The following is a 12,156-nucleotide window of genomic DNA, read 5'->3' as shown; positions in this document are numbered from 1 at the left end:
GTGTTTATTCTATTGATGACCAGGAGTTGTCAGTTTTTGCTTTATGCTCTCTGTGACTTAAGTTTATATTATTAGGTGCATAGAAATTTAGTATTTCTGGGTCATCCTGACTTAACATCTAGAGTTTTGTAATTTCACACCGGTTTTCTTGTGGTTAGTGTTTACCTGGGTCATCTTTTCACAACCTTTCAGATCCAATATTTCTGTATGCCTGGGCTAAATGATGTTCCTTACAGCAGCATATAATTGCTTTAAAAATCGTCTAGTCCAACCACATTATTTTAAAGATGACGACTACTGCAGTCTGGGAAAGTAAAGTGACTAGACCTGAAAGTCACACAAATACTTACTGACAATACTCTGAGTAAAGAACACTCTGATGAACCCACTCTTAGATTCTTCCCACCATGTCATGCGTATTTTGGTTTAACTGATGTTCTTATGATATCAGTTAAGATAGTTAATCCATTGATCCAATTTATAATTCAATATAATTTAATTCTCTGAAATATTTACAATTATAATAGTTTTTTTAAAGGAGAAAAACAGTTGTCAATTTACATCACTTAGAAATAGAAACTGTTTTCCCTCTTGTATAATGATTTATTCATGTATTTGTCTTTGTAACTGCTTTGCTTTCCTTCCTGCGGTTCCAGAGCGCGTACATTCTGTACTACCTGGCTATTGTGGGTCATTCGATGTCGATGGTCACCTTGGTGATTTCCCTGGTGATTTTCATGCGTGTTAGGTACGTACACTTACAGCATCTGCTTTGTATTTTCTCTTAGGCGCTAAAAGAAGTGGTATACTGCAAGAGTGTTGCTCCTTATATGTTCCTTACAGAACAATCTGCACGAGAAAGTCTGCAGATTCCATGACATGTGACACTGGGAGTCTTGGAGTAGCAAGAAAAATGAAATTAATTAAAAATATGCTTTTTAACCCTATCCTTGGGGAAAAATAGGATGGATTCATATAATTTTCAAAAGCAGTATACCCCCTTCCCAAAATGAAATAATCCTGTGAGCCCGTAGATACACTACATTAACATGGTCAAGTTCCACTTACCGGCTAAGCTGCCACGAAGCATTGAGGAAAGAATCTTCCTCCTTTTTTTTTTTTCATCCCCACTCTGAAATATGGAGGCCACAAGTTCAAACACACCCTGCTTCACTGGGAATTGTATTGTAAGTGGGTTGGGCCAGAAGAGAAGTGGGGCTGGGAAGGCTCCAGTCATGTGCATCCATGTAAGGAAGTCTCTTTTGGCCTTGACTCGGCCAGAGTCAAGGGCAGTTCCTTGAAGAGGATGGCCTGGTGTCAAGTGTCAGGTTTTTGGCCCTGCAGCCCTACCATTGTTAACTGAAATTCTCTTCTAAGAACTGTAAGAAACGAAATTCCAGTGAGGGTTTCTACTCAGAGGTTGTGTCCATACAAATGATCGCATTATCTATTGCAAAATGATTAAGTTGATTCAGACACTGATTTTACACCAATAGAGAATTTAAAACACTGATTCTATATTTTTCGAAATGACCACAATATATGTGAGATAGTGACATATCTCAAACATAAATTTGGTCCTAAAAGCCTCCTAAATTTAGTGTCATTTCTATAGGTCAAAGTCAGGAGGCACTATGGTAGTCTTTCATGAGAATTCTAATTTCTACACTACCATGGTATTTCCTTCCACTAATACTTTTTTAGTGATATTATACAAATGACTAAGAAAACCTCATAGACACAGACTACAAATAATTCTCCACACTTAAAAGATGTGAGATATAAATAAATGTACAGTGATTTGTATACAGAATACCAGAATCTTAAATTGACTTTTGTTCACATATTGCCATAATAATAGACAAAACTAAACCAAGGAATCACTTGTAAAATACACCCTTAACATAAGTATTATTTTTCCTTGATCCAGTTTTTAATCTTTGTCTATAACTTACATCATAATCACATTTATGTATGTCTACATCTTATATCATCAAAATTTATGTTGACTAAGCAATATAACTGAATAGCAAGGTTTTGTTAACTAAATAGCAAATAATAGTATAAATAAGCAGAAAATGAGTTTCTTCCACATATGGCTGAACAGGAGGAAGACTGATAAAGCAACAAGACATGAGGGATTAATTATTTGAATAATTTTTTCAATTATAATGATTCAGGATACAGCAGAGTAAGCACGTGGCATGGTTAACCTTTGAATGTCTTCATTTTTCAACTACGCTTGACCATAATGCAAAAAATACATCACCGTGGCTCTCATATTACATTGATTAAAAAGTCTATCACTGAAAGTCTATTCTTTCATTTTTTTTTTAATATGACCATAAGAAAATTCAAAGAAAAGGCCCCAAATTTGCAACGGTGCAACTAAATGCATGCAGGACTTTAAAGATGAAAAAAAAATGTCAAGGGAACATTTTTCTCCTGTCACTTAAATGAGTGATGAGGTATGAGAACCAAATCAGCAAAGAAAGTAAGGATGTTCTTTCAATAATTATTTGTCTGTTAAACCACTAAAGACGGGTGTTTAAAAGTGCAGCACATAAGCAAAGTGAAATATTTCTCAATTCCAGTTAGTCCCAAAGCAAAATTAATCTGGTAAAATTCTTTGAGAGCGTGTGAGGGCAGACTGTCTAGGAAGCACCAATTTTTGCCCTTACCATCTCTTCTTTCAAGAACCTACCAAAGAGCAAGTCTTGGGAGGAAAAACACATCTTATTGAGGTAGAATCTGGATGCAATGATGGGAAGACAAACTGAAATGCCTTGTTCTCCAGGGCACACACAGTAAGAGTGACTAGGGCATGAAGAACACCATATTCAAGTCCAAAAGCAGTCACGTCTGATTTTTATACCTGTTCTTAATCTTACCTTAAATTTCCCCAAACTAAAAATATCAAGGCTATCTGTTTTCCTTAAAGTACATTTCTGGGAATTTCCTGGTGGTTAGAACTCCATGCTTCCACTGCCGGGGGCATGGGTTTGATCCCTGGTTGGGGAACTAAGATCCCCACAAGTCATGCAGCATGGCTAAAAATAAGTCAATAAAGTACGTTTCTGATTCTTCACATTTTTTCTTACATTTGGATTTTAGAAATTCAAAATGATTGTGAAAATAAAAGGGAACTGATCTATGACAACATTTTTCTCTTATAGAAATATTTTTCTAGATTTTTTTCAAATGCTCAACCTCACCCTTGTGATATTAACTGGACATTATAACGGGAGGCTTTACAATTTATGTACTTAAATGGCATCATCAGTGTGAAACTTGAGCAAGATCTAATCATCATTCCCTGGCTTAATTCTGCATGCTCAGGGTTGAGTTATTTAGCAAAATCCAAATAATCCATTTCATAAACCTTTCATGAAACCAAAATGAGAAGTTACACCCAGCTCCACTTCTGAGACCTAATACCCTATTCACAATCATCCCACTGAAATCTCACTCTAATTTCACAAAGTGTGCTTTCTAGGGTCTGTAACAAGGAATAAGTCTGCAGGTGTCCTACTCAAACCAGCAGGCCAGGAAGGCCAAGAATTTAAACTTACTGAATATATAGGAGCCTGTAGAACAGCCAATACTTGGTGGGAAATCCTGAGACATTACTCAGAATGAGATCATTAAGGCATGCCACTAATCTTAATGTGATTTTATTCTGAGTATGCAGGAGAAGATAAAAGGCAGGACTATGTAACTCTGAGACAAACAAGAATTATGTTCCCTGTGCTGTTGGGAGTGAATGTATAAATGTATATAAAGTCTTTGTTATTTTAAAAGAGCAAAATTGAACTTCTATGCCCTCTTCAAGATAAAGGAAAATTTTTTCAGTGATTTAGATCATAGAAAAGGCAACACTGAAGATCTTAACTGAATAAAAATGGCAGAGTTAAAAGAATTTCAGGATGAGTATGCTGGTTACCTCTGATCCCCCAGTTTAAGGTTAAAGATAGCCCCGTTAGTATGACATTGGTTTTAGGACATTCACTGGGAAAATAGGAGCAATACCAGGGAGAGGAATTAAATAGAAACATCACATTAGTTAATCAAGACTCCTTACTACTAGATGCCAAGAGTAAATGTCTGTAAGAGAGTTAAAGTAAAAATACCCTTAGAGAAGACTGGCTTATGAAAGTCAGGCAAGTGGACATTTGTGTTTGTTTTCTGATTATTTTAAGCAAGTTTGCAATGAATTCACCTATCTCTTTAGGACCATTTATAATTTATCAACTTACATTTCTGCAGAACCATTCTAAGCACTGAAACATCTCACGGATTTCTCTTAAGGAAGGCCCAATAATAGAACATTCGTTAACCTCCCTTTTGACTGCTTAGTATCCGTGCATTGCTGATTGTTAAATATTGTGAATATCAATTACTCTTGCCTGAAAATATATGTTGGTATATAGAGGTATATGTTGAAAGAGGAGTGTCTTCGTTGCATTCCATTCTCTATATTACATTGGCTATGTTCGCAAAAAAAAAGGGGGGGGGGTGTTTTCCACTGGGAGCTCCAAAAGGAATAGTGATTCCTCTATCACTCAGTATTCCGTTATTCTATTTCACATCTTTACAGAGGATGGATATGTCTTGCATAGTATCTTATTATACATCGCTGGCTATTCCTCCAGAGAAACCATTAAATTGATGGCTGCAAAAATAGCGTCCTTTCTCCCAACTCACCCCAAAGATAACTGTTGGTCGCTTCTTGGCACCTGTTCACTCATAGACCAGTAGGAATGAGGAAAAGAGGCAGGAATCATAATTGAAAGGGAGTTCCTTAAGTGTAAAGATTTTGTGCTAAATTCAAAGCTACTAAGTCCCTTGTCAGGTAGGAAAGATGTATAATGTTTTGAATTTTTCTAAGAGTTTTAACATTCTGCTCCAGTCTGTTTCCCATTCCCTTCTTCCCTCTTGTTCATCATTAACAAGGAATGATACCTAAGTAAATGAAAACTTTTAAAATTGACCCTTGTCCCCGTGATAGCAAACTGATTTATACAATCTGTAAGACTCAAGGCAAATTTTAAATACCTTCTCATACAACTTCAAGATTCCCCCAAGCACACATATACATACATAAGATACCAGTAACTTGGAACAGTTTTTAATGTGAAAGATTTATACCAGGTAAATTAAAATTATGAAAGTGACATGTGGCTTCGGCTTTAAAGTGTGACATCTTGAGATTCGTAGGAAAGTAAATCATTATCTCATCATCATATGTGAATGACACCTTGACTGGGCCAAGACAGGAGCAGATTATGTTGTCTTATCCTCCCACTCTTGGAGAATTGATAGTACTTATGGTTCCCTATCACTCAAGAGTAAGCAATGTCCTGTCCATCTAAATACTTATTTCTTTTTTATCGAGAGGAATAATATGTAGCTAACATCTGCTTCATGCTATTTCCACTAAAGATATTACAGGTCTGACAGGAAAATGACCACTTTTCTCATGTTCATTCAAGCAACAGGATATTTGTATTGAGAACAATTAAACACATCATTTCTTAAGTCCAAGTAATCCTCTGGAATATCCTATACCTCTCTTTCAGAACATTTATTATAATAGTAAATAACTATGTAATACATAAGGTCCCTGAAGGCAGCAGCTGTTTTCTTCACCTATATGTCCCAGGCATCTTCAAGAAGGTTTGAATCAGAGTGGATACATAGTAATACATGTTAGATTATTAAAAGAATTTTCGTAAATTTAAAGTACCTTCAACTCACTTCATAAAGCAGATTGTAAATGTCAAATAAGTGTAATAAAAATTTTAAAACTCAATGAGCAGAAATTATATTGAAATCTTCAAGAAACAGAGACTTGTTTCTTGAAGAACTTGTTTCAAAGTAAGTCATATTCTTACTTTGGAACCTAACAGTTTATCCAGCTTTAAGCCATCATTTTCTCATTGTGTGCCTAGTGTAAATAATACATTTACATAATGTGAACAACAGGATAATGTCCAATATTAGTTCATTTAAGAATCTGGCAAATGTTCAATATGATACAAAGTGTGAAATATGAGATCATCTAACATTTGATGTTAATTCTCCGAAGTACTGGAAAACTGTTCAGTGGTCACGGCTCAGAAGAAGAGTTCTATTTTGTAAAGATTTTTAGTGCAAAAAAAAGAGTATTAAGCCCTACCACATGCCAGACCCTCTCCTCCTAGGTATACAAAACAAATACCTTTATCAGTAGGTCCCCTGGAGAAGGGATAGTCTACACCTCCAGTATTCGTGGGCTTCCCTGGTGGCTCAGCTGGTAAAGAATCCGCCTGCAATGCAGGAGACCTGGGTTCAATCCCTGGGTTGGGAAGATCCCCTGGAGAAGGGAAAGGCTACCCACTCCAGTATTCTGGCCTGGAGAATTCCATGGACTGTATAGTCCATGGGGTTGCAAAGAGTCAGACAAGACTGAGTGACTTTCACTTAAGCAAATATATGGCAAAGGATAGTAAGTGTTAAAAAGAAAAATAAAACGGGGGTACAAACGGCCCCATAAACTGGAAGTAGAGGAAGCATATTTTGTTCAGGGAAGTTCTAGTTTACACAGGAGACTGAACATTAACCAGTTCTGTAAGCTAATGTCCATCGACAGATTATTGAACTCTGCTCAGTCCAAAGAAAATTAGGCATGAGAGTAACAACGCCGAAAGATTCATTCATCCATACTCCTTAGTTCTGCATAATGTCAACTGTCATTGGTTTAGGCCAGACTGAATCCAGTAATGAGACCACAGATATTTGCCTCCCAGGGAGAAGAATTATAAAGTGCTATTATGACTACATGAAAAATGGCTGTTCACAAATTTAACAGTTGCTTTATGGAAGAGCTTATGCAGTATAAATGGGCATGATAAATTTATATTTAAAGTCTTAAATTTGCATCCTACTTTTAAAGTACTATTATAAAACCAATTTGGTTCAGTTTATTTAACAAAATTTTCTGCTGCTTCATAAAATAGTACATGGTAGTACGTGTGTATGTGACAGAGAGAAAGTTCTTCTCTAAACCCCGTCTTTACCATTGGCTACCTCCTGCATTTTACCCCTGCTCAACAAGTTGAGAATTTAAGAATATTCTGTATTAACTGTTTACTAATGCCTGTACTTCCTATAGAGTTGAAAAGTGTAGCCACAATAATCAAAATATGCTCTTCTCACAGATCCCTCATGGCTTAAACTTACTTTTCATTACAGATAATTGACAACTCATTCTCCTTTGATTTGAAAATATAGGAAAGCATTTCCATTGTCATTTTTCCCCAGAATTTTCTTGTCTAAATGCCTGGAATTCTAGCTTTATTCCGTGAAGATTTTTTAGGAGTAGTTACTATGATCAATCATTGGCATCATTAACCGAACATTAATGTTAAAGTCCTCACATATGTTAAATGTTCTTTGACTGGATCAAATATGGTAAACACTAGATTTTAATTCATCTAGGATAATCACTCCAATTTTGTACAGCCCTCCTGCAGGCTCTCTCCATTTGCATCAAAAAGTGAAATAGGATATTTAAACTAATGTTCCTTTATGTGAACATTTACACAAATACATATGTACAAATTTAGGAAGTGGAGGAGAGGAGAATGGAAAATCCAGCAAACGTTTAGTACCCCAGAGGTGGGGCAGAACTGTGCCAACGAGCAGAGCACTTGGAGCAATCCCAGGTCTAAACCACACTTGTGCCCCAGCACGACGTCACATTTGAGCCTAGTTAGAATTCTCTGTCTGTGTCTGAGCTCCACCATCAGAAGGACATGGGAAAGAGGAGCCATAGAGTTGATTCCAGTTGGAATACGAGAAATTAGAAGGTATCAAAAGAAATGGTGAGGGGACTTTCCTGGAAATCCAGGGATTTGGACTTCACTTTGCAATGCAGGGAGTGCAGGGTCGATCCCTGGTCAAGGCACTAAGATTTCACCTGTCTCACTACCAAGACACCAGAACATAAACAGAAGCCACATTATAACAAACTCAGTAAAGATTTTAAAAATGGCCCACATCCAGAAGAGAAAAAAAGAAATGATGAAAGAGAAAGATGACAGGAGACTTAAGAAAATCAGCCTATGTGAGGGGCCAAGGACATGGACTCAGTCTTCTTTCCCATTTGCCACTCAACTTCCGGCAGATTACATCAGTGGAGAGTTGGTTTCTTCCTCTGAAACACCACTCTAAACCCTAATAGTTTCTCTTAGAAAAGTTCTTCTCAATTAATTTTATGACATTTATTACAATTACAATTGATTTTTATCCCTCACTGTTTTAGTTATTATAGGAAGTCACCCTGAGAACCGAAGACCGTGTTACCATGACCGGGAAACTGTCTAAAAATCAGGCAGAAAGGTAGTAATGAACCTTAAAAGATGGGACCAGCCTCATTTATATGTTCTTTCATCTATTGCTAAAGAGAAAGTTTAAAATATTACTACATAAGGTTTATTTTCCAGGAGCATCAATATTTTGGCACTGGTTAATGCTTTCTTCCTTTTTCCTTCCAGGAGCCTTAGCTGCCAGCGGGTGACTCTGCATAAGAACATGTTTCTGACCTACGTTCTGAACTCTATCATCATTATCATCCACCTGGTTGAGGTTGTGCCCAATGGAGAGCTTGTGAAAAGGGATCCGGTAGGCGTGGCATGATTTGTTTTTAATTTTATTTTTAAAGATATAGTATCTGTAACTGGGCTTCCCAGGTGGTTCAGTGGTAAAGAATCCGTCTGCCAATTCAGGAGACGCAGGTTCAATGCCTGGGTCGGGAAGATCCCCTGGAGAAGGAAATGGCAACTCACTCCAGTATTCTTGCCTGGAGAATTCCATGAACAGGGGAACCTGGCGGGCTACAGGCCATGGGGTCGCTTGAGTCGGACATGACTTGGCAACTAAACAACAACCTCTGTAACTAGTGAAGGTGGTGTGATTGTCTTACACAAGCAGCTTTTACATATATAATAATATTTACTTTTACAGTTGAGTTTTGCATTAAGGCATATCATCCCTGTGTAATTTTTGGAGGTATCGGTTATATGCTATAGTAAAGGGCTGGAAATAATTAAGTTATAGCCAAATAAGATTTATACCACCGATCATGAGTTGCCATAACTAATCAATAGTTTACTAACATCTCAGGGAAGTTCGCTGAGCACACACACTAGGTGTTATAAAGTAGTGCTTTGTGGTGGCCCCAGTGGGTCACTCATGGGTTACAGGTGTGCGTAGGTATTAATTGCTCATCATTCTGGGGCCTGAATGGTCTTGGGCCAATCGTTTCAGCTGTAATGCATTTACTCTAGTGGTTCTTAGGAATTTTATCATGGCTTATGTCTGCATGACTTTAAAAAAGGTTTGCATGTCCCTAGTTCACACGCTCTCACCTCCCAGTCTCTGCTGGTGGCCCCTGTGAACTGAGCCTAGCCAGAAACCAGAGGGTGAGAAAGCCCCGAAGGATATGCACCGAGTGGTTTCTCTGGGTCCCGGGGCAGAGTAGAGAGTGCATCTGAAAGCACAAACGGAAGGTATCCGGCACACAATGAATGGCCTGGGATATTTTCTTTCTTTCTTTCTTTCTTTTTTTTTTTTTTTGTTTCTCTGCTTAACTGCATTATGCAAGCATCTGTAGATAGCCTCATCTTTCAGAACTGGTACTTGATGGCTTTGCCAACCCGATGACAAAAATGCGTGAAATCTGCCCAGAGCGTGCATCCTGTGTGACAGTGGCACGGCATGGGAAAGCAGCTTAATCTGGCTTCTAATGGATCCACAGTGTTAATAGCCTCTGCAGTGTGAATACATCCAGGAAGGCATTATGATCTATCTTTTCAAACCACGGCATCTGTGATTGGGACAGAGTCCTGTCTTAGGTGCACAATGGGTTTTATCTTAATGAGTTTCCTTTTTTTCGTGTCAACTGATTTTAATAAAAGTAATCTTATGTCACTTAATCCTCACAAGACCCCAGTGAAGAGTGGATATTATCCCCATTATTAACTGAGTAAGTGGAGGTTCAGTGAAAGCACATGTCTTCCACACTATGGATCATTAGAGGTGGGGTTTGAACCCAGACCTGTCTTACACTGAAGCCCAGCCTGTGTCCTCTGTGCCGCATGGAGCTCCTGTTTATCTTGGTTTCTTTCCTTAGGAAGATTGTTCTTTAAGATACATACTCAGCCATTTCAAAGTGATGGCTGTCCATAATTAAAGATGCACACTGTATTTCATTAAGGAAGCTTACCCCCACTAAGATTAAAACAGGTGTAGAGGAAATTCCCTAGTGCCTTCCAATGTAGGTGATGCAGGTTCGATCCCTGGTCAGAGAACTAAGATCCCACATGCCACAGGGCAGCTAAGCAAGCCCACAACTAGAGAGCCTGCGTGAGTAATGAGAGATCCCACATGCTGCAGATCTGATGCAGCTAATGAATAAATAATAAATAAATGTTTACAAAATAGAAAAATAGGTGTAGAAGCCATTAACTAAGACTATCTCAGCGAAGAAGACTCAAATTTGGAATTCCCTATGAAGTATGAAATCCCTGTTGATTGGCAATTCCCTAATACAAAGTAAAATGTTTAAAATTGGGGGGAAAACAAAAATCTGAGAAAGGTACCATCTGTTCAAAGTAGGCCAGGGAATGGCACTTTGGTTATTGAATAATCAGCACATCAACCTGGGAGCAGCACTCAGTCAAATGATGAGATATCGCCAATTCTTAAGTAGACTCTCTCCCACCTCTCCTGTGGGAGTCTCACACCCCCTTGTCATGCCTCCACCCCACTCTCTGGATGTTAGAATAAATGGGCCTCTCATCCATGATGAGATGATACTTAACCTGTTATCTTCCTGAAATAGTATAAATTCAGGACTTTTCCGAGTTCACTAATAAATTGTAGAAGCCATTTCACCTTACCCATCAAATGAGAGCAATAAAAACTTCCCTGTTTACTTCTAAGGGGTTGTTCTAGAGTCCCAAAGACCCATAAAGCTTTTAAAAATTCCCCAGGGTGTGCTACTGCAAGCAATTGCTTGCAAGGTAACTGCTAACCCCGTCCCTGTGGCTAGCTCCTTAAGTCTCTGCACACGGCTTTCTCGACCGATCTGTTACTCTGTTCATTGTCTCAGTGTCCTAAGTTATCGTTGGTGGATGTTTTCACTTTTATAGTATACTTTAGGGACAAACAAGCCTAGGTACTCTGCCAGTCGACACGCACAGCTGCCTCCTAACCACCACCAAGCCAGCTCAGCCCTGCCTTGCAACTCCACTATTGCCTAGAAGCATTTAACAATGCCTGGGAGAAGGCAATGGCAACCCACTCCAGTACTCTTGCCTGGAAAATCCCATGGACGGAGGAGCATGGTGGGCTGCCATCTATGGGGTAGCACAGAGTTGGACACGACTGAAGTGACTTAGCAGCAGGAAGCAGGTACCTAGGAACCTGGCTTAGCCACTACACAGCTGATTCCCTGGAAGAGTGTCAGTGTGAGCATAGAGGAGTGGAGAAATTAATAGAAAGCCTCCTTCTTCATGTGGAGGAGTGAGGGGTGGCTCTTTGACACACATTAGGCATTCTCAAAGTGATGTAAGTTTGAAAAACAGGAAAGAAGTTCATCTTTATAGCATGACCTAGTTCTCCTAATCAATATATTTTTAACCTAACAGACTTGGTTTTTGTTGTCTTTTGTAGCTATGCAAGAGCAAACTTCCTAGGAAAAAGCTGTAAAACTCTTGAAAGGTAGAATTTTATCCAATTAGTCAAATATTGATTGAGTGCCCCAAACTCAAATTTTAGTCTTCAGGCTGAACTAAATTCATATCATTTGGGGGAAATGCCTATTTATGACATTCTCTTCACAATCCCTGGAAATACACCCAGCCTCACATGGAAACAGCGTTCTGTGTCTTACAGCTGCATATGTGAGGCTCCACCATTTATTTACCTGTTTCAGTGTGTGTGTGTGTATGTGTCTTTTTTTGGTAGAAAACAAAGGAACAAAACATCTGACTATTTTACTTGGTATGCCTGAATGAGAAATCTTTCCTCTGAGGTTCAAATGAAAAAAAGTGAAAGCGTTAGTTGCTCAGTCATGTCCAACTTTGCGACCCCACTGGCTGTAGCCCACCA

General features: G+C 38.5%; 1 protein-coding gene across 2 annotated transcripts in view; it reads left to right on the top strand.

Annotated features, from left to right (window-relative positions):
• Window positions 1-12,156, top strand: part of CALCR (calcitonin receptor) — a 111,286-nt gene that overhangs the window by 78,371 nt on the left and 20,759 nt on the right. For both annotated transcript variants that reach the window (XM_059885725.1, NM_001076269.2), the window contains 2 exon segments: window positions 657-748; window positions 8,538-8,664. In XM_059885725.1, coding sequence (XP_059741708.1) covers window positions 657-748; window positions 8,538-8,664 — 219 coding nt within the window.

The sequence above is a fragment of the Bos taurus genome, chromosome 4 (genome assembly GCF_002263795.3).
Source record: "Bos taurus isolate L1 Dominette 01449 registration number 42190680 breed Hereford chromosome 4, ARS-UCD2.0, whole genome shotgun sequence".
Lineage (NCBI taxonomy): Eukaryota > Metazoa > Chordata > Mammalia > Artiodactyla > Bovidae > Bos > Bos taurus.
The sequence above is the reverse complement of the archived record's forward strand: the minus strand, read 5'-3'. Positions and strand labels throughout refer to the sequence as shown.